Here is a 25,485-nt window from a genome sequence, read left to right on the forward strand (position 1 = left end):
AACTGGGCTGGTGTCCTCTGCTGCCTGAGAACCACTGTAGGAAGACATTAGTCTCATGTGCTTCATCCAGCCCTTCAGGAGTTGCATGTTTGGCCAATTTACCATGTGAGGAGATGTCTCAGCTACATGAGGCCTGATCCCAGTGAGGCAAGCCAACATCTTTAACTGCATCAAATTAAGTAGTTGGAAAATACCTGGTCCCCAGGCTGGGAATCCAGCTGGGGGAAAAGGAGAAATGATGCACTGATTAATATTGTAGCACTCTTTAATTCTCTCTTGATTTGGAAAGGATCATTGATGGATTTGGGACTGTTGGAGCAATTTTAATCATGATTGGGGATGGGTTCACAATGTTGGAACTTGTAACTTACTTTAGGATGTACCACAGCTCCCAGAAAGGATCTAGGAATAAAACCCTCATTATCTTCTTAGATAACTCTTTTCCTCTCCCTTTTTGCCCAGAATCTGCTCCTTTGGATTCTTCCATGAGCACTCCTAACTCCTACCCCTCAGTGAATGAGATGTTTGGAAGGAAAAGAAAGAAGAGAACCAGCATTGAGACCAACATTCGCTCCACACTGGAGAAGAGATTTCAAGATGTGAGGGGAAAAATCTTTCCATCTGTAGTGAACTGTCTCTGAATTTGACATTTGCTAGGTCATAGGAGCATTGAATCCTCAAAAAAACAAACAAACAAAAAAAAAAAAACCCGAGAGAGAAGTCTTCTTATTTGTTTTGATAGCAGGTTAGAAAATGCTTGGAGGGGTTCATCAGCAAATGAGACCCCTTGGTAAATTTTGCTTTTCAAAGAGTTAGTTTCCTTGCCACATCTCCCCATTATCAGCCACTGATTTCCCTTTTGCTCTGCTGAGACCCCACCTTGAATACTGCATCCAGTTCTGGTGTCCCCAGCATAAGAAGGACACAGAGCTGTTGGCATGAGTTCAGAGGAGGCCACAAAGATGATCCAAGGGCTGCAGCACCTCTGCTGTGAGGACAGGCTGAGGGAGCTGGGGGTGTTCAGCCTGGAGAAGAGAAGGCTCTGGGGAGACCTTAGAGTTGCTTTCCAGTCCCTGAAGGGGCTACAAGAAGGATGGAGAGAGAAGGATGTTTACAAAGGCCTGTAGTGAGGGGACAAGAGGCAATGGCTTTAAACTAGAGAAGAGTACATTTAGATTGGATGTTAGGAACAAGTTCTGCACCATGAAGGTGATGGAACACTGGAACAGGTGTTCCAACCCCCTGATCATTTCTGTGACTCAGAAGAAAAGCTAGGTACCATTATTTCCCCTTCTAAATAAGGGAGAGGGGAAGGAAGGGAAGAAATGGCTGTTCTGAGATGGTGCAGGCAGGTGCACAAGCAGCACTTAGAGCTTGGATGTTCTGTGTAGTGATAAGAAGACCTCCAGCCACTCACTTTCCCCTGAGCAATGATTTAGGGTTAAGATCAAAGAGTGGTGGTTTGTGCAATAACAGGGCCAGGTGCTGTGACTCATTGCCCACTGTTGAATCAGAGGCACTTTCTGGTTCACAGAGCACAATCTCTCACCAAAATATTTACCCTTTGTCTTAGAAGCAAATTTTGTCCCCTCCCCAGTTTACAGCCAACCCCACCTTTGGTCTCCACCTTTCCAGCAGCAGAAGCATTACATTGACACTGTAAATTACAGCTCCTTGGGGCTTTCTTTAACCTCCTGCCTTTTCTCAGCAGAACCCCAAGCCCAGTTCAGAGGAGATATCCTTGATAGCAGAGCAGCTCTCCATGGAAAAGGAGGTGGTTCGGGTCTGGTTCTGCAACCGGCGCCAGAAGGAGAAGCGGATCAGCTGCCCAATGCCATCCCCCATCAAATCACCTATCTACAATTCCAGACTGGTGAGAGACTTTGGGTGAAGGACTTCTACCTGCCATCCCAGACAAGCAGGGAAAAGGGTGGGAGGATGCAGCAAAGTTTGCTGGAAAAGGAAACAGCAGAAGACATTTCCTTGTGCTCTCAAGTTCTTGAGTTGCTGGCAAGGCCACTTGTGTCCAGTGGGAGACTACACCTGCAGGAGCATGTGGAGAGGCAGCTGGGCAAACACTCCACATCCCACCTTGAATGGAATCTCATGCCTGCACTTCCAGAACATTTCTTTTTGCTCTGTTAATGAAAGCAATAGGAAGAAGAGAAAGGTTTCCTAGAAGGCACAGATCAGTTGCAGGCTAATTTATTCAAGTAGAGGTTAGCTCAAAACTTTTCATCCTGAGATTAGCAAAGAAAAGCTTTCCAAAGTTTGATGGGGGAGTGTCCTAAATCACATCAGGGAGGGATGAGGATTACACCCACTCATGTCAATTTTCTTGTTAGTGGTAATCATTTCCATATCAGTTTGTGGGCAGAAATGCAGGATACACTTGGGTAGTGCTAACTGTATTCTAGACAGTGTGTATAGCCAAAGCATATTTGATATTATGTCACATAGGAAACTATACAGTTTGTGGCTACAAAATCAATTACAAATCCATGAAGGCAAGATAACAATAGATTGTGATGAAGGCAGCTCTGCATGCACACCCAGACCCCATCATCCACCTGAGCTGATCCTTGCCCAGACAGCTGGAGGGTGCAGATCATGGGCATCAGGCAGTGCCACCCCTGGGCTGCTCCAGCTTGGTTCAACCAACCAACACAGGAGGAGGCTCTGAGAACCAGATGAAGGTTTGTTGTAATAGGACAGGCTGAAGCTTGGCGAAGGCAGATTTAAGCTGGATATCAGGAAAAAATTCTTAACAGTGAGGGTGGGGAGACACTGGAACAGGTTGCCCAGGGAGGTTGTGGATGCCTCCTCCCTGGAGGTGTTCAAGGCCAGTTTGGATGTGGCCTTGAGCAACCTGGGCTGGTGGGAGGTGTCCCTGCCCACAGCAGGGGGCTGGAATGGGATGACCTTAGAGGTCCCTTCTAACCCAATTCATTCTATGAATCTGTGAAACTGTCCTTCTCATGGTGTCCACCCACAAGTGGACAAGTGCCAGAAAGGATGGGGAAAAGAGGAACTGTTGTGAGAAGTTGGTGAAAGCATGTCCTTGGCATTTGCTGTCAATGGCTGCAGCAGATTACAAGCTTCTACTGCTTTTCTATTAGGCATAGAATCATACAATTGTCGGGGTTGGAAGGGACCTCAAGGATCATCTAGTTCCAACCCCCCTGCCATGGGCCTCCACTAGATCAGGTTGCTCAGAGCCACATCCAGCCTGGCCTTAAAAACCTCCAGGGATGGGGCTTCTACCAACCCCCTGGGCAAGTCAGTAGTGACTTAATTGCCTCCACTTATAAAAGTGGGAAGAAACCTCCCTACAGTGTTGGAGTACACGTGAGTGGGAGGGAGAGTGTGTACTCACCAGCAATATTTTATCTGGAAATCTCCTGGAGTTTGGAATTATGCATCAGAAGGCAGGCAAACATCACAAGAGGTTTGGTCACTCATTGCACAGCACCTTCAGTCTACAGTCACAAGCACGAAATGCTGCTTGCAAGCCATGAATTTTTTAAGCATCAGCTTTGGTGAACAATTTCCCTGTGAGCACGTGGAACAGCACTGTGCCTTTGCTCATCAGTCACTCTGAACAGCACCTTGCCTTCAGTTACAGTATCATGGTTGAACAGCAAATGCTGCAGGCTTGCTTTGATTGCAGCCACCAAATTACTAATTGTCACCTGAGGATTCTCATCTGCCAAGAACTCCCTGTAGGAAAAGGGATTAGTTGTGCCCAGGACCAGAGTGAGCTGGGAAGTTTTAGACTGAGAATATCCAAAGGCCAGCAGCTGAACCTCAGGACTTCCACAATTCTGGCCTGAGTTTGATCATTTCAGGGTTTTCCATGGGTGATCCATAAATGTAGACCTAGAGAGAGAGTGTCAGGCACTTGTAATATTCATTCTGCTTTCCCTCTATGGCTGTGGATGTGGGCATGGTGCTTCTGCACTAGAGTATGAATAGAAGTATCTGTGGGAGCCTCAGATGTAAATAAAAAATCTGCCTGGGAGCCATCACACTCTAAAGGGAGTGTGAAAGGATTGGCCTTTTGTGATCTATACCCTCACACTACCAGGTGCTGACTCTTTGTTTCTGTTTCTCTCTAGGTCTCTACCTCAGGGTCCTTGGGGCCCCTCTCAGTCAATCCGGTGCACAGCACCATGCCTGGGACTGGTAAGCCTCGAGAAACCTTCCTCACCACTCCTTCTCTTCTTCCTCTGCTCTTGCTCTCTGTCTACTTGGTGTCTAGGTGACATTTGCAGATCAGTCCTCATAAGACCCTTGGATTTGACCTGGGAAAGTATGCCCACATAACTAGTGTACAAGGGCTGAGAGCAGCTGAGTCTTCCTCTTGGCAGCAGCAAAGACATGGAGAGCTTCCTGGGCATGGAAACATTCCCAGGACAATCCTAGGCAAATCTCATTGGGGTGTTTAGGTTTGGGAGCCAGGCACACCTGGGAGCCAAGCAAGAGGAGTGTTTGGGGGTAGGTTACTGTGCTGCTTCAGCAAAATAAAAATAAAAACCCCACAGAAACCAAGTGCTGGAGGGAGAGCAGTCCTGGCTCTCTGTGGCTGGGGCACAGATTGTGCCTTGCTGCTGCAGGGCAGACAGTGAGTCAGATGGCAGCAAAATATGATGGATGTGTTTGGGCTGGGGCTGCCCTTGTCAGGAAAAAGAGATGCCCAGTCTTATTCTGCTTTCTCTGCTACACAGTAACATCATCGTGTTCCCCAGGAAACTCCAGCAGGCCCTCGTCCCCTGGCAGTGCCCTCCATGCCAGCAGCCCCGGCACAGCCCAGAGCAACTCCAAAGCTGCAATGAACTCGTCCGGTTTCAACTCTTCAGGGTAAGGCAGCAGGGGCCCCACAGCTTGCTCCTTGGTGAGGGGGTTGGAGGACTTGGGAGGAAAGCAATGAGACCTTAGAGAAGAACGTGCAAGCCCTTAGAGGCTCCAGCAGCATGGAGCTATGTGGTTCTTATGTGAAGGGCTTGGAAAGATAAGAGAGGGGTTGGGTTGAAGCTTGAGGAGGGCAGATTTAGACTGGAGATTAGGAAGAAATTCCTTACAGTGAGGGTGGGGAGACACTGGAACAGGTTGCCCAGGGAGGTTGTGGATGTCCCCTCCCTGGAGGTGTTCAAGGCCAGGTTGGCAAAGCCTTGAACAACATGGGCTAGTGGAAGGTGTCCCTGCCCATGGCAAGAGGGTTGGAACTGGATGCATTTTAAGGTCCCTTCCAACCCAAACCATTCTATGAATCTGTGACTCTAACCTGAGGTTCTTAGGAATGGCTGTTTTTCTGCTCGAAGACAAATAGTATATCAAGTTTTGCCAGAAAAACTGTACTGGTTTCTAAAAAGAAGGAAAACCCAAACACACATAAACTTGATAGAAATGCTGGCCATAAGGATTGTCCTAAACTAGCTCCTTGTGTGGAGGAAGCAGCAGCAGAAGGCTTATTTTGCTGCTTATGCTTGGATAACTCCCTCCACAGCCAGTTTGCTCTCCTACAGTGCCACCCAGAGAGCTCTGCTGCAGAGTAATCGTTCCACAGTGGCAGATGAAACAACAACACAGATTTTCCCCTGCCCTGCCTTTAGGTGTTGTAAGGGTTTGTGGGCTTAGAGCTGGGTTCTGTTAGCTTCACATGGGCTCAGAGCTCTTCTGGTTATTTCACTGAACATGTCTCTGCCCTAATTTGTGCTGCTCCAGCCTCCCTGCTCTTGCAGTTTCTACATTGCATCAAGGATGCTGTGTTAGAAGGAAGGCAAAAGAGAGCAGAGGGCATTACTCACAGCTGCTGGGCTTCCTGAGTCATGGATCACCCTATCCCATGAATCAGGCCTCCTCTGGCACAGAGGAAGTCCAACAGCCACGTAGTGTGTGTGAAATCAGCAGCACAATGGAAGATGTTGCTTAGAAAGTCATGGGGGTTTCTGTGAGCTTCCTGTAGGAGTGAAGGATCACTTGCTGGCTGAAAAGTAAGGTTGGAAATGGAATAATAATGATTTTTATTTCATGGGGAAACGGTTAACAGCATGGCAATCGTAGCTCTTCTTTCCTGTGTTACAAACAGATCTTGGTACCGATGGAATCAACCTACCTACCTCCACTGAGCTGGCTCTTCCATCATGTGTCAAAGGAGCTCTGACTTCTAGCTATGGACCAACTTCTCTAGGAGCAATGCTTGGGGCAACACCTGGTGTTCCAGTGCCTTCAAAATGCTGCCAAAATGAAGGTCTTGTTTTAAGGGAACCCATAGCAACGGAACTCTCCAGGGACTCCAAACTGCAGCTGCCGTTCCCCAGGGATTCTCAATGCCAACAGTGACATGGCCATGCTCTTCCAGGCCCTCACTCCAAGACCCAGCCCTTGCTTAGCTCTATTCGCATGACACACTGCCCTCTGCTTGCCAATCCCTGCATTCCCACTGGATTGCCTGCCCACCTCTGTAATCTGGAAGGATTTCTATCTCAGCACCCTCTTTTCCCCCCCCGCACTGGTTTCAGAGCTTGCCCCAAGGAGGGTCTATCATTGCTGTTAGTGTCACGCACACATCCCACACACCCCCAAACTGAGCCAAGGTTACCCAGTTCATTTCACCAGAGACCTGTCTAGATGTGAGCCTTGGTTTGCAACAGACTTCCAAGGTCAATGGCATTCTGCTTTCTCCACCACCAAACCTGCTTTGCTTTGAGCCATTCTGCTGTCTCTAAAGCTGTTTTCTCCTTTCTTTCCTTTTTTTTTTTTTTTAATTAAGTATTTTAGAGCATTCTTATTATTTTTTTTTCCCTTTTAAAAAAGTTGTTGTCTTTTGCAAAATTTGTGTCCAGGTCTTGTTATTGCTCCCAGTTGGCCTTGCTGCCCCACTGGAGGATGTCACTGTTTGAAAACCTTGGGTGAACTTTTGACTCTGTTGAACACAAAAGCAGTTGATGTTGATTTGATGGGAGAAGGATTAGTCTTGACCTTCCCTTCTTTCTTTTATTCATCCTTTTGGGATTCCTCTACTACCAAATGAAAACAACTGCTCTGGAGTAGAGGTGTGCATATGTTCTGGTCTTTGTTGGGTTGTAAGTCATGTAGCTTGCCTGTTCTTCTGTTCCTGGGAGGACAAAGTCATATTGCTCAGGTGTGAATCTTGAGGGTCCTGTGTGCAAGTGTTTCTTAATTTCATGAGATGCCAAAGTGTAGGAAACTTCCACTTCCACAGCATATCACCAGGCGAAATCGTTGCACCTTTGCAGCTCTCCACTTGAAAAGGGGCAGATATTGAATTTTGTTAAAGCAGATTTGAGCAATACAAAATCTTGGTCAGGTTGGCAATGGGTACAAGTCGTGAATTCAGTGGAACTAGAGTAAATTAGCATCCAGTTGACAGATTGTAAATAGATATTTTTGAGTAGTAGTCTTTTTTTTTTCTGATGACTTTTTTTTTTTTTTAGGTAAATGTGAGCTTTGTTTTTGTTTTGTTTGGGGTTTTTTTTTAAGTAAATATTATCCTCTGTCATTTCTGGGGGAAAAAAAAAATACTTGATCCATTGTTTCTTATCCTACTTGCCCAATCTTGTGTGATGAATTAATTGCTAGAGGGAGTCTGTGGACCTACAGAATTTATCAGCTACCTTCACACAGAGTATTGAGCCCTACATGCACACTGTACATAGCACTGCATTTGTTGCTTTGAGTGAGGTTTTGGTGTAGAAGCAGACGCTGATAATAATGAGAGAGGACTGGAAAAAAGATCAGGTAACATTTCTGAGGGGGGGGGGAATGGAAATCAAGAAAAAAATATTTCTTTTTCTTAAAATACTAAACCAAGTTTGTTCAAAATGTTCTAACAAAACAAAGAGAAATTGTTATTTCTGTTTCCTGGATCCCCTCCCACCCATTTACCTCTTGAGCACACTTTCATCATCTCTGTTTTTCAGTGGAAACATTAAAATGAAAAGAAACTTTTTGGTTTTTTTTTTTTTCAACAAACTCTGTTGTGATTTTAAAACCATTTTGTGCTGGGAAAGGAAGAAATGGAGATGGGGAAGTATTAATCTAACTCTTCTGATTGCTATGGTCCTTCTTTAATGCCCTCTCTCTGTGCTGGGAGTCCCTGGCTACACAGCCTCCAGAGTGGGGGACAAAATGCTGGCAAATGAGAAAAAAAAATCAGGAAGTTTCAGCTCAAATATAAGAGCAACTTATTCACAATCCAACCAGAAGCATATTTTAGTGTCCAGAACTTTTATAACACAGAGAGCCATGGAGTGCAGCACACACAACAGACCTAAGTACCCATAGCTGAGGTCTCTCTGAATGGTTGGTTTCACTCCCAGAGCAGAGCTCTTTTGGCTGTGGGGAAGGTTTTCATTGTTTGTGACAAACAATCTCCTTCAGACAGCTTTTAAAGCAAACTGAGTAAACAGAAATTACATGGCACTGTCACTGAGCTCTCTGCCAGGGCTGGGAGGAAGCAGAGCCCTGTGGTGGTTACTCATTCCTGTCTCTGCTCAGCCCGAGCTCAGCTCCTCTCTCACTCACCCTGCTCTGCATGTTCTGTGTCACATCTCCCTGGGCATCCTGCACCACTCCCCAGCTCCGGACCCAAGCTCCCAGCTCACTGCAGGGAGGTTGGACAAAATGACCTTTGAGGGTCCCTTCCCACCCGATGCAATCTGTTAACCTGTGATCCCAAACTGACTTCTCGCCCAGCCTCCCGTCCTTGCAACCAGCACAGGACAACACAAAGGTGGCCACTCTAAGCCCACCCATTCTAAGCCTACCCACCCAGCCTCTCTTTTCAAAACAGGTATAAAATTTGAAAGCACAGTCTCACAGTATATCAGAGGTTGGAAAGGACCTCAAGAGATCATCAGGTCCAGCCCCCCTGCAGGATCACTTAGCGTAGTCCGCACAGGAACGCATCCAGGTGGGTTTTGAAAGTCTCCAGGGAGACTCCACTTGTTAAAAAACGAACAACGACAAAAGGGCAAAAAAAGAAATCACACCACACCATCACCACCTCTTGCCTGATCCAGCTTTGTTCTTCACTTCATTCAATTTCACCAACGAGAAAAACATTCAGCCCGATTAAGATCTTGGGGACTCTATGTGACTCTGGATAGAGGTTTCAGCCTGGCTGCCATCCCCCCAAACGCCTGTCCTCATTTTTCCGACCTCCTGTTCCTCCGTCCGTGTTGTCCCCGGCAGCTCTCCCTACCCCGGGGCACGCAGCCCTTTGCGCTCCGGAGCAGAGCAAACTGGGATGGGGAGCAGGGGGCAAGGGCAACAGAGAACCGGCGACGGGAGAGGAGGAATCTTCCATGGCAGCTGCTCCCTGGCCGGGGGCGGGGAGGAGAGGGAAGGGGAGGAGAGATAAAAGCCTCTCGGGCGCCGGTGCCGCCTCCCTTCCCGGGCAGTGCTGGAGCCTGCAGCCGGGCGGCAGGTCCTGGGTGCGCAGAGCCGGTCCCGGCGTGGGGAGCCCGGGGTAAGGAGCCGTCGGGGGGCTGCTGAGGAACTCCGGGATAAAGAGCGGGCGGGAGGCTGCTGTGGATCCCTGGGGCAAACGTCTGTTCCGACCCCCGTCCCGTGTATGTCGGGAATGGGGTCTGGCTCCTCTGGCCGTCCCACTTCCCGCGGTGTCCACTGCCCCCACCAAGGGGAGCGGGGGCCCGAGAGGCCCGGGGCACTTTGGCTCGGGAGGGTGCTGGGATCTTGTTTGTCCCCAGACACATTTGGAGCTTGTTAAGGAGGAGAGGGGTGCAGGGAAATGGTGCTGAAGAGGCCTCAGGAGAGCAGCATGCTCCCGGTAAGGGCACAAGGCATGCTTGGGGGTGGTCATTTGGTTTGCTTTAGTCGTGTATGCATTGGGTTTGGTTGCTCCCCCTTCCCCCGGGGTTTCCACGTATGTGCTGAGGTGCGTAGCAAGATGAGGGTCTGCAGAAACAGCTTAGGGCTCTGCTGGGCTCCAAACGTCCTTGCTCTGTGTTCAGCAGGATGGTTTCTGTCCTTCTCGAGGTGACCTGCAGCCTGCTTGCCTGGCTGGTTCTGTACATCTGCTTCTGCCGCTGGAACAAGCACCGTTCCTGCGAGTGGAGCTGTCGCTTGGTCACCCTGCTGCACGGGGTGATTGTCACCTGCCTCTCTGGTTATGTTACTCTCCTGGATGGCCCCTGGCCTCTGACCCATGCAGGTATGTTTGGAGCTTACCCTGACACATCTCTTTGTCATGTAGTGGGGTCATGTCTGGTTTTCATACAGGTGGAGTGGGGGGGCTGATTGCTTTTGCTGTTTTCTGTCTTATAATATATGGTTTGGGGGCATGTTTGGGGCAGAGTTTTGTTTAACTCCCCTGCTTCCTCTCCAGCCCCTACCACTTCTTACAGTTAATATTTTAATTTTTGCTTTACCCCTGTATGTACTGAAATTTTTCAGGCTGACAGCTTGAGTTTATTGCAGCACTAGGTGTAGTAGCAATGTGTTGAGAACAGACTAAGTGCTGTTCACATCTTTAAGTGTAGTAACTCCTGGCATTTGGCTGTGGGTTTCTTTTTTCACTGTTTTCTCTCTGAAATAGTTCTGCTGATGTGAGTCAGGCTTTCCATCCCTGTTTTCTAAAAGGGTGGAGAGAAAAAGACAAACAGAAGTGTGCCAGGATGGGATGGCCTGGGTGGCTTTGCTGGGCAGGCTGAAATGTGAAGGGAGAGCAGAACCAGGCATCCAAACTTTCAGCTGGGCACTTGGCCCATAGGCTGGAAACTAATGAGGAAAGAGGTATGTTCACAACCTGCATTGCTGCATGTTGCAGAAGAACATCTTAAGACCCCAGGCTGATGTGCACATCTTTCATTTCAGGCTCACCAAACACATCTCTTCAGATCCATGTGCTGTGCCTGACCTTGGGTTACTTCCTCTTTGACCTGGGCTGGTGCCTCTATTTCCAGACAGAGGGCTACCTAATGCTGTTCCACCACACGCTGAGCATCTGCGGCATGATCCTGGTGCTGGGCTTTGGGAAGTCTGCTACAGAAGTCACTGCTGTTGTGTTTGTTAGTGAGATCACCAACCCACTGCTCCAGACTCGCTGGTTTCTGCGTGAGATGGGCTGCTACCACACTTTCCTGGGAGAGGTGGTGGATTTCTTCTTTGTGTTCCTCTTCCTGGTGCTGCGGATCGGAGGAGGAGCTTTGCTCATGTATGCGATGGTGACATCCCCTGATCCCAGCTGGCTCCTCAAGGCTGGAGGCCTGGCCATGTACATTGTGTCTTTGGCATTCATGGTTGAAATCTGCCGCTTTGTCAGGAGGAAAGTGTTGAAAAAATATCATTCCTGGACAGGCCTGAGGAGTGTGGCTACACCTGTGAAAAGTAACGGGCACTTGACAGCTCAATGATAGGTTTGGATGACAATCCCTTGGGCAATAGTCCTGGCTACTGAAGTCTGCTCTGGGGAAAAGGACTCCTAAAAGTGATGTGGCATTGACTTTCTGGCACTGGCGGTGGTCTGCTACCCCTGGAGGAGATGAATAAGTGCTAGGAAAGTGGGAAAGCTGAGAGAAGAGGGATTTGAGTGGAAATCTGAGGAACCTGGCACATCTTCTGACCTCTGACCACCCTGACTTCTCCAGCCTTCTACAGTCTCAAGGAGGGTGGCAATGCCAGACCTGCTCAGTCTGCAACCATTAACTGCACAGTCTGTGTGTTCTGTAATCGTTTTGGAGGAGGTAGAATCATTTTTGCAGCACAGAGCTGGAAAAATCAAATCTGAACAATCCCATCTTCCTGCCAGAGAGAGTGGGTAGGGATGTGACCTAGCAAAGATTTGCTGAGCCTCACTCTCCCTTAATCCTGGAGTTGGACAGCATGCTTGTCTAAACACTTGAATGAAAGTGCTTGCAGGGGTACAGTGGAGTTATCCTTTGAGTGTGTGAAGTGATGGTACTTGACGTGAGGCAATATTTTACCTCCTTGGTTTTAATTATATATTTATTGAACTTTTTCCAATACTTGCATTCAAGCAGATACTGATTTCAGACCAGTGTGACTTCACTGGGATTGGCTCAGGCCCTTGCAAACGAGTCAGGAATTAGACTTGTGCCAATAAACTCTGTAAGCAGGTGTTCACCTAGCCTTGGGTTGCTTTAAAGAAAAAAAAATCAGGAATTCTATGGGTGAGACATAAGACATCCTTCTCTGGATGCCCTTTCTGTCTTGGAGTTGGCTCATTTATGGGCCATTTAAATTGAATGCATGGCTAACAAGTCTAATAAATGACTTATTTTCAGAGGTGACAGTGAAGTTGAGGCAGATCTCAGTGCTACATCTGCTCCATACTAGCAGGTCTTGAAGTATGGACCAGTTCTCTTGTTTTCTTTACCTCTCAGAATTGTGTCCTGACATTTCTCCTTGGGTTTTAATGTGAATTTCTCTCTGTTTAAAGCTGCAGTTCAGCTTTACCCTCCAATAAAAGCCTTGCTTGCAGCTGAGAAGCAAATGGCCTTGTGTTGCCCTCAGGCTGAGGAAGTCTGGTTTCCTTTCCTTCCTGCTTTCAAAGACAGTTTAGAAGAGCTTCTTCTGGAGCTAGAGAGCCCTTTAAACACCCTGCGTGACTCTTGCTCAAGTGAGGTTTCATCCCTGCTGCAGAGGTGAAGGAAGGGAGCAGTGGGAATAAGTCTTCTGTTGGGAAGCAGCGTTGCCATAGCTCCTCCATGCCTCTTATCTCACCAACTTTGGCACTGTTCAGGGAAGATATCTGCCTGAGCTGGGGCTTAAAATAAGGTGTCTGGAGAGATTAAAAAATGACATGGAATAACCTGACTTTTGACATACCCTCTGAATGCCTTGTAGCTGTGAATCCAGGCAAATTACCAGGCTAATATGTTGAGAAAAACAGGAGGCTTGCTCTCCTGCAAGGTTGCCAGCATGGCTCTGAGGGCCTGGCCTTGTGAGGTATGCTCTCTTGAAAGAGTTACTGTGCTCTTCTGAAAACTCCTATGAGTGATGAGACTTCTAATAAACTTACACTTTTTTTTTTTTTTTAAGAAAAACAAAAAGATTGCTGCTATGTTCTTTTGTGCTGAGTCTTAAGGACAGAACTGAAGCTAATGTTGAGGAAAACAAGTCTGAGGGTAGCCTAAGCATGCTAAGGCTAGTAGGCACTGTCAAAGCTCTGGCTCAAGTCCTTCATGCAGTTCAGGAAGGAGTGAGCTATTGGGGAAACAAGTACAGACTGAGCCATGTGCTCCAGAGCTCAGGCTTGAGGTTTGAAGGACAGATGAAGCTAAACTGAAGCCCAGATTTGTGACTAATGTACCCATAACCTGCTTTGCCAGTGAGTCACAGTCCATATTGCAGGGAGCTTAAGAATGGGCCACTGAACTGAGGTGTTTACTCATGGGACACGGGGTCACAGGATAACTGTTAAATTCTAGTCATGGCCTACATCTCAGGTTGCTCTTTATTCTTCTGCAGCACCAGTGCCTGTCTGTTGATGCATTTCCTCTTAAAAATGACCTGTTTGAGCAGCTTGGGTTACAAAGTGGCTTGGCTACACTATGGAGAAGAAGTTGCAAGCATGACACCACCTTTGGTGTTATGAAATGTACTGAGCCACTGCTGAGTGCACTGTTTCCAGCTGGGAAGGGAATACCTTTGTATATTTCCACTTCTTACCCACTTCCAGGTTTTTTTTTGGCCATTACTATACAAAAAAAAGGACAAAACATCTGGGTAGCAGTGTGCAAATAACTGTTAGCAGAGGCTCCTGTCCTGAGCTGTTTTGCTGAATGCTGTTCATCTGCAGGCAAACTGAGCCAGTGCAACTCAGCCTGCCTAATCAAACAGCTGACTCTGCACAAAGCAAACAAGAAAATTAGTGTATAAACTGCACCTAACTTCCAGTATAATCCACTGGGAGATGATTTAACCTACTACCTTGCATCTCACTAGATGCACGTTTTGGAGATTGTATGACTAAGGACAAATTGCACACACCCACCCCCCTAATTCTTTCTTAGGGCTCTGTCTGAAGCTAAATATTAGGACAGCTCCATCTTGGTTATTATTGAAGCTATGGGAATGGGTCTGGTGCCTGGTCCAGCAAAAGTTCAGGAATCATAGAATCATTTTGGTTGGAAAAGACCTTCACGATCATCAAATCCAACCATTAACCCTACTCTACCAAGTCCATCACTAAGCCATATCCCCAAGCACCACATCTACATGGCTTTTAAAGCCCTCCAGGGATGGTGATTCCACCACCTCTCTGGGCAGCCTGTTCCAATGCCTCACAACCCTTTCACTGAAGAATGTTTTTCCAGATGTCCAGCCTGAACCTCCCCACTTGAGGCCATTCCCTCTTGGTCTGTCCCTCATTAGCAAGATGAGATTTGTCAGAGAAGCAAGTGCACTGTTACTGCTAGTGAGGATGTTGTGCTGAAGCAACTGAAGGATGAGCATTTGTAGCAATAGGCCTCAACTAGAAAAGAGAGATGGAGAGATAGCCAGTTGAAAACAGGCTTATTACAAGTGCTGTAAGAGGCAGGACAAGCCACTCCCAGCATCTGTATTTCAAAAGGTAAAAACTGTCAGGATGAAGGAAGAAAAAAAATCTCGAGTTCTGGGTGTGACAGATTGCTTTGATTGCAACTTACAAAAGGAGTTTGTGTGTTGGTTAGAAGAGTTTTTGTGAGCTTTAGGTCTCCTGCTTAAGCCCTGTTTTGCTACTCTGGGTGTAGATGAGGGTGGGAGAAAGAAAAGATGTGGTTTATAGCATTGAATGTGTGCAGTGAGAAGAAATTGGTCCCTGCTGTACAACAAAGATGCAGACAAGCTGGAATGTGTTCAGAGAAGGGCCATGAGAATGATGAGAGGATTGGCAGCCCTGCCATGTGAGGAAAGGCTGAGAGTTGGGTTTGTGCAGCCTTGAGAAGGCTTAGGAAAGACCTTATTGCCACTGAACAGTACATAAAGGATAGCCACCAGGAGGACAGAGACTCCTTTTGGACAAGGAATCCCTTGGGAAAGACAAGGTGTGATGGGGACAACTTACTGCTGGGGAGATTCTTATTGGACTCCAGGGGAAAATATTTCCCCATGAGAAAAGTTAGAGATTGGAATCATCTCCCAGGGGAAGCAATGGATTCCTGTCCATTGGACAGTTTGAAGCCTCAGCTTGCCAGGGTGCTGGGCCAGCTCGTTTCAACTGTAGTTACCCAAAAAGGTTGGGCCAGATGATCCTTAGAGTCCTTTCCAACCTGGCATTCTGCGGTGCTGTGAAATTGCTGGGCTCTGTAACTGCTGCATAAGCAGTGGCCGAGTGGGTAGACTACGGGCAAGGCTGTGAGCTTTCCCAACCTGCTGAAGCTGCATGCTGTCCGCTGTGCCTGGCTGATGAACCCCGCAGGCTGCGTTACCTTCGAGCCGGTGCCGTTCTGACGCCGCTCTGCAGTTTCTGCTCACATCAGGTGCTGCCTGGGTGTGAGTAAAGCAAGCCCACATCTGCCTGCAGCTGTGTGCTCATGCTTGCTTATCTCTGGGACACGTGAGGTTATCGGAGCGGGTCGTGGGTGCGTGGGACTCATTTCCACTGCCCGTAGGCTAAAGCGATGCGGTATGTGCGTGCCCGTGCGAGCGTAACCTGTCCCTTCTGTGAGCAACAGACTGCGGGGCACTGACCTGGCAGAGAGCCCTGCAAACACAGGGCCAGCCCCGAGGATCACCAGCTCCTGGCTGGCTTTGGGAGCGATGCGCAAAAGGGCTGCGCAGAGCCCCCTGTGCAAAGGGCTGGCTTGGGGCCCCTTTGCTCCTTCCTCCTCCCCGCTCCCTTCCCGCAGCCCTTGCCGTCCCTTTTTCCTTCCCTGCTCCCTTCCCGCAGCCCTTGCCGTCCCTTTTTCCTTCCCTGCTCCCTTCCCGCAGCTCTTGCCGCTCCCCTTTCCTTTCTCCGCTCCCTTCCCGCAGCCCTTGCCGTCCCTCCTCCCCGCCAGCAGATGCCCCTCGGCCGCCGCCCGGCCCGGCCGCAGCCGTTTCCTCTTCCCGAGCGCCGGGGCCGGCCCTAGCAGCCGCGTCCCTGCAGGTGGGTGCGGGGGGCCGGGAAGGCTGCGGGAAGCGGGGCGAGGGTAAGGGCCAGGCCTTGCAGCCGCCGGGCGCTCCGCAGCCGTGCCCGAGCAGCGGCCCTCTTCCGCCGAGAGCGGCGACGGCATGCGGGGGCCCGGACCCCGCAAATCTTGCGGCAGCGGCTGGAAGAGAGCGGTGCTGGCCGCCGGGCCCACGGGCGGGGGGCGGCGGGGGGACGGTGTCGGCATCCCGCAGAGCAAGGGAGGCTGGCGGCGGGAGGGTCCGGGTCGGCTGGGCAACGGGTGTCTGTGTTTTGGGGCGCGTTGTTTAGGCTCTCTGGGCTCCTCCATTTTCTCATTTGTACAAATCGAAACCCCAAACCAACTAAAAATAACCCCAAAAGCGGGTAACGGTGCTTTGCTGGCGGTGCCCATCTCGTTTTTAAGCTGTTAGAAGGAGAGCAGGGCTGTTCTGGATCAGGTTTTTAGGGTCATGTAGTTAACTGTATTCTGTTTTGCATCCTTATGTGCAAAGATGACTTTGCTTTGATTGTTCTCCTCTCCGAGAATGAGAGACAGTTCTGGAGTAGAAGAGATACTGAGATTATGTTGCTAGCATCCAGGAAGTCTGGAATTAAGTAATCTTCTGAGGGTGGGTGAATGAAATCAATATCCTACCTGCAATCCCATGTTTCTATTCAGTCCTCATTGCTACTGGTGGTACAAAATATAATACTGCTGATTTTAAAGGCTGTTGCCCTTTCCAGTGGGCAGGGACAGGTGCAATATATATTGTGTATGCTAAGGACAGATGCTCAGCTGTGATGTACAATTGGCAGATAGCCCCCTTCTTTCTTTCCAGGGGATGGAGAAATAGCTTTGAGGTGTGGAAAACACCTCAAAATGTTCAAAAGGTCATTCTTCTTCCTTCTGCCAGCCTTCTTCAGCTGGTCAATCCCTTCTGCCACATCAGAATTCCTCCTGCCCTGACTCTAGATGCATACAGACCTTGAGTACAAGGGATGTCAATGGAAGCATCTAATCCAAGCAGTTAATCACTTCCTTATGTTGTTCTCCCCTGTTCTCAGGGCCCATTATTCCATAATGGTTTTGTTTACCCAGCCTTCTCAGTCATTCCTGGTGATACTTGCAACAGGCCAAACAGGAAGGTTGAGCATCACAACTCTTGAGTCCTTGCCATGTGTATAGTAGTCCTCATGGTGTTCCCCAGCCCTGGGTGTGAAGCCAGCATGCTGGTCAGAAGATACCAGCAGGACCAGTGGCACTTTTGCTATTACACAACTGGAAAGTCTGAGTGGCCCAGAGTGTGACTCAACTTCTTTTGATGTGCTTCCCTGAAGCTCAGGAGTAATGACACAGAGATCCATAGATTCCTAGAATGGTTTGGCTTGGAAGGGACCTTAAAGATCATCCAGTTCTAACCCCTCTACCATGGACAGGGACACCTTCCACTAGCCCAGGCTGCTCAAGACCTCATCCAGCCTGGCCTTGAACCTCTCCAGGGAGGGGCCATCCATTCCTTTGTGTTTCTCTTGAGTTATTTGCAGTTGGTGTCACTGCACTGGAAAGACTGGTTAGTGGTGGACCCAGCAAGAGACTATGTTTTTTGAGTTTTCTTGGGGTTTTTTTTTGTTTCAGGAGAGAAAGAACCAAGCTAGCAAACAGCATGGGAGGATGAGTAGGTCAGGTGGGGCAACACAAACAGACCAGGCAAATGCAGATCTATGGGCAAGGAAACTAAAATAAAGGGGCAGGTGTAGCTCTGGATCAAAGCCTTATTGCTGGATGTGGCACTCCTCAGCTTGTCCCTCAGGCAGTGCAGATGAGCACTAACATACCCAGCAGATCCTGCACGGTAGACTGGTTGGGGAAGTCTTCTGAGGTGCTTTACCAAGTTGTGGTTTTTCTGTTCAATTGGCCTAGGAACCTACTGCCTTACAAGGTCATTGCTTTCAGTGCAGCTTCCTACAGCTGAGGTGACACTGGTGGGATCTGGGTGCTGGTGGCCACATGGTAGTCTGCCCTCATTCCCAGTGGTAGGCTTCTTTGATGTAGTCCTTTCTCCAGAGGAACTGCAGTTTCTCTGCAGAAAGAGAATCATCAGGAGCAAGTAACGCCACCAGGAAACAGCACTGAGTGCTGGGATGGTGACAGGTGAACTAGGGCACTGGGTTGTGCTAAGTGGCAGCTGCTGGATCTCCTGATGCATTTTGTCTCCATTCCTGTGACAGGATGCTGCTCCCCCTGCCTCTGCGGGTAGGCTGCAGCCTGCTTGCCTGGCTCGCTCTCTATGCCTGGTTCTGCCATCGCTTCAAGCACCGGAGTTACGAATGGAGCTGCAGGCTGGTCACGCTGACCCATGGCATCCTTGCCACCTGTCTCTCTGCTTACATTGGCTTTATTGATGGTCCCTGGCCCTTGAGTCACCCAGGTAAGTAACCAAAGTTGTGGTCCCAAGTCCCCCAGTGGGTGATGGCACAAAGCAGGGTTTTCCTTAGACCTCAGAAGCCAGCGTGCTTGAGGAGTGATGATTGCAGTGATATCTGAGCTGCTTTGTGACTTAAAATACTAGAGAAGTGGAGAGACTGGTACTGTATTTTGCTGTATTTTATGGAATGGCCCTCCCCAGCTGCAGTCTGGCAGAGTGTGTGATCACACGTGGCCATTACGTGTGTGCAGCTGTTAGACAAACAACTCTGGTATTGTGACTTGTCTGACTTCCCCAGCTGAACTGTTACCAGGACAAGCTAACACCAGCCTGCCAGTGCTGAAGGTGAATACCCCTTCCTTGTCTCAGATCCTAGCTGCCTCTTGCCTCTCTGCTTTAAAGCTCTGTCTGGTGTCTTTCTGTTTCAGGATCACCAAACACAACTCTGCAGGTACTCGGGCTGTGCCTTAGCTTGGGCTACTTCCTCTTTGACCTTTGTTGGTGTGTGTACTTCCAGACAGAGGGTGCCCTCATGCTGGCCCACCATCTGGTGAGCATCTTGGGCATCACAGCATCACTGGCACTCGGGGAGTCAGCTGCAGAGGTCAATGCTGTCATCTTTGGTAGTGAGATCACTAACCCACTGCTGCAGGCCCGCTGGTTCCTGAAGGAGATGGGATGTTACCACAGCTTCACAGGTGACCTGGTGGATTTCTTCTTCGTGGTCCTCTTCACTGGGGTGAGGATTGGCGTGGGGGCCTGGCTGATGTACTGTGAGCTTGCTTCTCCCAAACCCAGGTGGTACATTAAGCTGGGTGGTGTCATCATGTACGCTGTCTCCTGGGTTTTCATGGTCAGCATCTGTCGCTTCGCTAGGAGGAAGAGCATGAAGAAGTACCATGCCTGGAGGAGTCAAAGGAGTGAGGAGCTACACTTGAAAACTAATGGACATCTGAAAAAACACTGAGTGGATGCTGAGTAAAGACTTCCTCGAGTTCACAGTCTGGCAAGAAGGGGATCATGCCTGAAATGCCACTGTCAGGAGAGGAGCCAACACACGTTAGCAGTTCTGGAGCCAAATTTATCCCTGGCATAACTCCACTGAAATCCATGGAGCTGTGCCATGGATTCTTTGGACCTGCAGTGTTTGGCCTGGCAGAGGCTGGCTCAGTGTGAACGTAAGCACACAATAAATGATACCAGTGAAAGAAGGGCTAATTTTACAGACCAAACAGAACTAGTCCAGCAGTGCAGGTGTAAATAGTAATGTTAGCAGCTAACTCCTTCAGCACTGCTAGAATCTTGGAAGAGAGGTGAAGAGAGTGGAGACAATAACACTAGATCTTCATCTTCAGTGTTCTGTACAGTCTAGACAGCTAAAGTGGCTCTTCATAGTGTTAGGAAGAAGCATGTCCTAGTGTTTCATCAGAGCTGAGATTCCTGGCTCTTCCACCAACTCATTATGTGGCCTTGGGCAAGTCACATAATTAACTCTGTGCCTAATTTCCCCATTTGTGAATTTGGGGTGATGGAGCTGATCCATCTGTGTTATGCACTTTCAGATCTTTGCTTGAGGGGTGCTATATAAATGCAAAATGATGGTTGTTACCTGCACTTTGCTCATTATCCCTGTGTTTCCTTTGGGAGAAGCTGTTTTGGTGGAGCAGTAGAAGAGTATTTTAGGGAGATTGTTGTTTCCTACCCTAATTCCTTTTAATAACTTATTAAATAACTGATAACTTGTTTTTCAGCAATGTCCAGAAGCTGTAATCAGCACTGGCACCTTGCAGGACTAGGTGCTCTGTGAATACAGCCAAAGACACTGCCCTTGGTGTGAAACTCTTTGCTGACTTTTTCCCCTCTTATTCATCCTTGGCTGTTCATAGAATCATAGAATGGGCTGGGCTGGAAGGGACCTCCAAAGGTCACCTAGTCCAAGCCCCTCTGCAGTCTACAGGGGCATCCTCAACAAGATCAGGTGGCCCAGAGCTCTGTTGAGCCTCAAACTCCATGCACCCCCTCCAAATACTACTTTTAGCTCCTTGAGTGACCAGCACTCTTCCTTATGAGAAGCTCCATCAGGACTTGCCAGTAGGTCTTTTCTTTTTTTTGGCTAATGGACCAAGCCCTGATTTTTCAGCAGACTGCCAAAATTCCCTCTGTTGTGCTTATTGGCCCAACATTCAGGCAGAACAGAGAGCCAGCCCAAGACCAAATGGCATGCCTTGAGATTGTCACACAAATACCTTCCTCAAGCTGTAAGTAACTTAAAAAAATAAACCCAGTAAATGCAGATATTTGACTGCAGCAATCTGCAGACAATCTGTACTTGCCCATTTTGGCAATCCAGGAGAACACAGGGCCAGAATCTGATTTATAGAATCAGAGAATTGTTTTGGTTGGAAAAGACCTCCCAAGGTTATTGAGTCCAACCATCAACCTGGGAGCAGAGCCATTAATTAGTAGTGGAGGCTGTGTACTTCTGTTGCCCTTGAAAGGGTCTCCCCAGATCAGTGTATCTGAACCCAGAGTCTGTCACAGTGTTTGGGGGTAGTGGGGTACTGTAGGTAAATGACTGGGAGCTCTATGGAAGAATGATTAAAACACTTGAAACTAAGCATTGATGTTTCTCCCATGGCCATAGATTTTTGTCAAGAGTGTTTCCTTGCATGCAAATTGGGATTTCTGGTTGAAGAGTGGCCAACATATCTTCAAAACAAGGTGTCTAAAGTGGAAGAGCTACCCAGCTTCAAATCTGTTCTCTGCCCTGTTCAAGCCAGACACCTGTGCTTGGCTCTCCTTTGTCTGAATTGATGCCTTGACCCCAGGGCTTTGAATTCAGTTCTGTCTCCCTGATTGGATTTGGGCCACTTTTATAAAGTGAGCGTTTATAAGGTAAGAGCAGCTTATTTTACAACCCAATAATTAAAGAAGTGAAAGGCACAGAATCTGATCTCTTCTAAGTGGAAAAGTGAACCTGACTGGGAGAACCTGACTTACCTGGTCCCATGGCAGGGAAGAACTAGCCCCCAGCTGGCAGGTTCTGGTGTTCATTTTGCTGTATGTTCTTAAGCGCTTTTCCTGTGTTGTTGCTGTCTTATTTGTTTGTTTATTTATCTATTTATTTAGAGCCTCAGCATCAGGTCTCCAGTGCAGCTCAGGTGCCAGTTCCACTGTGAGCCTTGCCTGTTGCAGCCAAAGACCTGAAGAGCCCAAAGCACTTCAGATTAGCCAAGCCAACTGATGGGTGAGCTGGTCCTTGAAAAGGAAGCTTGACTCATTTAGTACAGCACATTGATAAAAACTTTTGAGCCTTGAAGGGAGACAAGAAGGGCTGGTTGGGATTTGCTGAGTCTTTCCCAGCTCTGCTGCTGCTGTCAGGCATGTTAAGGAGCTTTTTTGCCTCAGCTAACCTACTTACTAAAGCAGGTACAGTATTACCTACCTCGTGGGTTTTTAGTTAACACTAAACCACCTTTGATGAATGCTTGTAATCTGTGTCAAGTTGTGCTGTATGAAGGCAAGATGCTGTTGCTTTGAGTGAAGCACTTCTCACTCTGACTCATCTTCAGTACTTTGTTACCTGAACATGGCACTTCCCAGCATCTGACTTGCCTCACAAAACCAGGAGTCCAAGGTGTTTTGCAGTGGTGCTTATTGGGAGGAGTTAAAAGGAGTAAGCTAGACACGTGCATAAAGATCAGCTGTGCTGCTGCTTGTTCAGCTGGGCTCCTCAAGTTGAAGCAAGGATGCCTGGTGGGTTTTGCCTAGTAAGGACTGCGGGAAATCTGGAGCCAGAATAGTTTCAGCAGCCAGCCTGACCAGGAAATAAGGGCTTTCAGCAGCAAGTCATGAAGAAATGTTGATGAAAACAGCCTGCTCATTTCTCAGTGCAGCTCTTCACTTGCCTACCAAGGAGAATTTCCTGAGCAGTCCAGGTGGTTTAGACCCTGACCTCTGCTGAGGTTTGGTGTGCAGCTTAATGCATTGTTACAGCCCTTCTGTGGGGGTGGTAGAGCCCTACCTGCCCAAGTGAATAAAGATAGCAGTTAGTGACTGCAGGAATCTATGAAACACTTGTGTGAAGATGTTTTGAAAGACAATGCACTTAATGGCTGAGTGATCCCCTTGGAACTGGGAGAGCACTGTGATTTATGTTGAGGGTTCAGAAGTCAAACAAGGGTGCCAGAAAATAAGAAGCAATTAGGAACGGCTTTATGAAGTAGAGCTTGGAACAGTGTCTCAGAGCAAGGCCTCCTAGTCTATCTGTTGGGCTCAAATACAGACAGGAAGACCCTGAAGAAGTAAAACTTTCAAGCTAGGGAGCACTTGAGGTAGTCCATAGAGCAAAAACTGCAGAACTAGTGTGAAATAATAACTTGTGTTTGAATTACTGTGTAATAGCAACTAATGTTCCACCTGTCAATGGTGTAGAGGCTTTGTATTATGTTTTATAAAATAAAGATTATTTAATTATGAGAAATGAACTGTCTTCTCTGTTAGCCTGGGAATCATTTCCCCTGTGCCTTTCCTCTCCAGCTGTGCAGAGGCCACAGCAGTGCAAACCCTGACCAGACCAGACCACCACATCTGAGCCCTGGAGCGGTCAGAGTGCAGCAAGCAGAGCACCCCAAAGCTCCACCGCTTTGCCATGCCCCTTTCAAGGGGGCACCGAGGGTGTAAGCAGGACCTCGCTGTTGAGCTGCCAGTGGGGAAGCTTTCAGAGAGGTGCCAGGCAAGGCTTTGCCAGCAGATGGCAACAGTTCCTCAGTGAGCCTCGGGTGGGAAGCTGGAAAACTGAGGCTCTGCAGGGAGGACCTCAGTGAAACCTCTCTCTCTACGAGCTTGCTTTGGAGGAGTCCCGTGAAAGGCACATCCGAATATCTGCCCTTGTGCCGTCCTTCACTTAAAGGCAAAGTAAGAAGTTATTCTTCGCATAGATATGAGGATGAGGACTTGGGCAACCAAGTCTAGATGAGAAGAGTCGCTGCCCATGGCAGGGGGGTTGGAGTAGATGGTCTCTGAAGTCCCTTCCAACCTAAGCCATTTTATGACAAGAAGTTACACTTTGTATGGCTCAATCTTCTTTGCTTCAGGGTCCTTGCTGGAGCTGCTTAACTCTGTTTTGAACAGGAAAAAAACCCACAACTGTTTAGGGTCATTGGTGCTTTGCCCTGGAGACACAGACTGATGAGGTTAATGTGCAGTTTCCACTTCTAGCATCTATGTCTGTGTGATGGTTACTAGCTGTAAACTCAGGCTAAGTGATGACTTTAGAGCTACCCAAAAAACCAATCTCTTTTAATTGGTACTGCACAGTGTAATTGCTTATTGATTCCTCCAGCCCCCACTGTGGGTTTCACATTGTAACACTGCCCAGGCAGCAGACAGATCATAAACAGGCATTTGTCTTAATGTAAATGTGCAATCAGCTTCCACCAAAAAACCCTCAGCAATTGCAAAAAAGAGCAGTTACGGCTTTCAGAGTTTACTTTTGAATTGTTGTATTAGTGCTTTATTAGTATTTTTTAATTGCTGCATTAGACATTGAAATGTGAACGCAGCTCATTATAAGCAAGAGCTAATCTACTGAACTTTGTGGCACTTCCTTTTTTGTCACTGATGGAGTTTGGTGTGATGCTTCTTTTGGCAACGCTGAGTAAATCTTTGGCAAATGTTAATCACTTACTGCACTGAATTTTACATCTGTTTACTGCAGCAGAGGAGAAGTTTCCTTTTTGTTCCTTCCCCCTGCCCCCCCAGGATTTCCTCCAGCTAATTGTTATTGCCATTATGTTAACACGCACAATAAAACATAATTAAAGTAATAAAAAAACCCAAAAAGCATCGAGGCCTAATAAACAAATGCTGGGCCTGCCATGAAAAAGAACTTCTCCCAGGAGCCCTTCTCTCTCAAGGCACAGAACTCAATGTTCCCTAAGTTAAAAGCTGGGAGGGTTTTATTGCAGAGAAGAGGCAGTAAAGAGATACATAATAAATACAGAGCTATTCTGTCACTCCATTACCCCTGCAAACAGCTGCAGAAGGAGAGGCAGTCGTGACTGCATGTCTTGCACTCCCCCCTCCCTTTTTTCCCCCTCCAAACCTTTATCTTCCTCAAAAGGAAACCAAAGGAGGAAGCATTAAATGTCCTGCATATCTATGTGTCAAGTATCATGTAGAAAATGATTTCATCCCATGCTTCCCCTCTTTCTGCAAAGCAACAAAGTCTTTCATTTGTTCTTCAAAACAACAAATTCTTCAGACCGTTAAACAGTCTCCTGGCTTCCTGACTCATGCTCACTTAACTCCAAGGAGGAAAAAGCTGTGTGCTGTAGAGCAGCAAGGTCCTGAATATAGCTTCAAGCAAGATACACTCCTGCTTGCTTAATGATGTATCTGGTCCTCAGCTTCCCGAAGCCTATTTTCTAGACTCGGATTTCCAAGTCCAGTGTCCTGGCTTTGAAGAAGTAAAACAAGGTAAGTTTAATTACAGGGAAGAAGGATGGTGTCCTGTGTGATTTGAATTAGCTAATAAGATTATTTGGGTCTGTTGGCATCTGGTAGGAAAGCCTGATGCTCCACAGGTTCTTCTGTGCTGGGAGGCCAGGAGCTTTAGAATCATAGAATCAGTCAGGGTTGGAAGGGACCACAAGGATTATCTATTTCCAACTCCCCTGCCATGGGCAGGGACACCCCACACTAGATCAGGCTGGCTAGAGCCTGGTGATGTGAGGTGCAGCATGGAAGGTTCCTGGACTTCTAGTATATAGATGTTATTCCTGGGTGTTTGAGAACAAGAGTGCCTGGCTGGAATCTTATCTATCCCTTGTGTTGGCAGTGAGATTTTTGGGATTAGGTAATGTTCCTGGAACTTTGCTTCATGCTGTTCATGCATTGTCAGAACCTGGCCCTGCTGTTCAAATGCATGTGGAGCTGAGAGGCACTTCTCTCTGGAGCTGTGTTGTATGTGGCATA

At 48.0% G+C, this 25,485-nt stretch overlaps 3 protein-coding genes across 4 annotated transcripts in view; all 3 read left to right on the top strand.

The window, feature by feature from the left end:
- The window catches only part of POU2F3 (POU class 2 homeobox 3), a 45,921-nt gene extending 39,793 nt beyond the window's left edge, over positions 1-6,128 (top strand). The window contains exons 10-14 of the mRNA XM_054395645.1: positions 463-599; positions 1,712-1,873; positions 4,119-4,185; positions 4,728-4,860; positions 6,089-6,128. Coding sequence (XP_054251620.1) covers positions 463-599; positions 1,712-1,873; positions 4,119-4,185; positions 4,728-4,860; positions 6,089-6,128 — 539 coding nt within the window. The remainder of the gene's footprint in view (positions 1-462; positions 600-1,711; positions 1,874-4,118; positions 4,186-4,727; positions 4,861-6,088) is intronic.
- A 3,874-nt stretch (positions 6,129-10,002) lies between these two features.
- LOC128977875 (TLC domain-containing protein 5-like) lies at positions 10,003-11,399 on the top strand. The gene is made up of 2 exons (XM_054395568.1): positions 10,003-10,198; positions 10,861-11,399. The coding sequence occupies exons 1-2, from the start codon at positions 10,003-10,005 to the stop codon at positions 11,397-11,399; spliced, it is 735 nt and encodes a 244-aa protein (XP_054251543.1).
- Positions 11,400-18,310: 6,911 nt separating this feature from the next.
- LOC128977965 (TLC domain-containing protein 5-like) lies at positions 18,311-19,474 on the top strand. 2 transcript variants are annotated; one of them, XM_054395682.1, is made up of 3 exons: positions 18,312-18,510; positions 18,936-19,008; positions 19,366-19,474. In XM_054395682.1, exons 1-3 carry the CDS (start codon positions 18,312-18,314, stop codon positions 19,472-19,474), a joined length of 381 nt encoding a protein of 126 aa, XP_054251657.1. The 2 variants fall into 2 exon arrangements, with proteins under 2 accessions (XP_054251658.1, XP_054251657.1); XM_054395683.1 differs by having other exon boundaries at positions 18,311-18,510; positions 18,936-19,474.
- The last annotated feature ends 6,011 nt before the right edge of the window (positions 19,475-25,485 follow it).

Source organism: Indicator indicator, chromosome 34 (genome assembly GCF_027791375.1).
Source record: "Indicator indicator isolate 239-I01 chromosome 34, UM_Iind_1.1, whole genome shotgun sequence".
Classification (NCBI taxonomy): Eukaryota; Metazoa; Chordata; class Aves; order Piciformes; family Indicatoridae; genus Indicator; species Indicator indicator.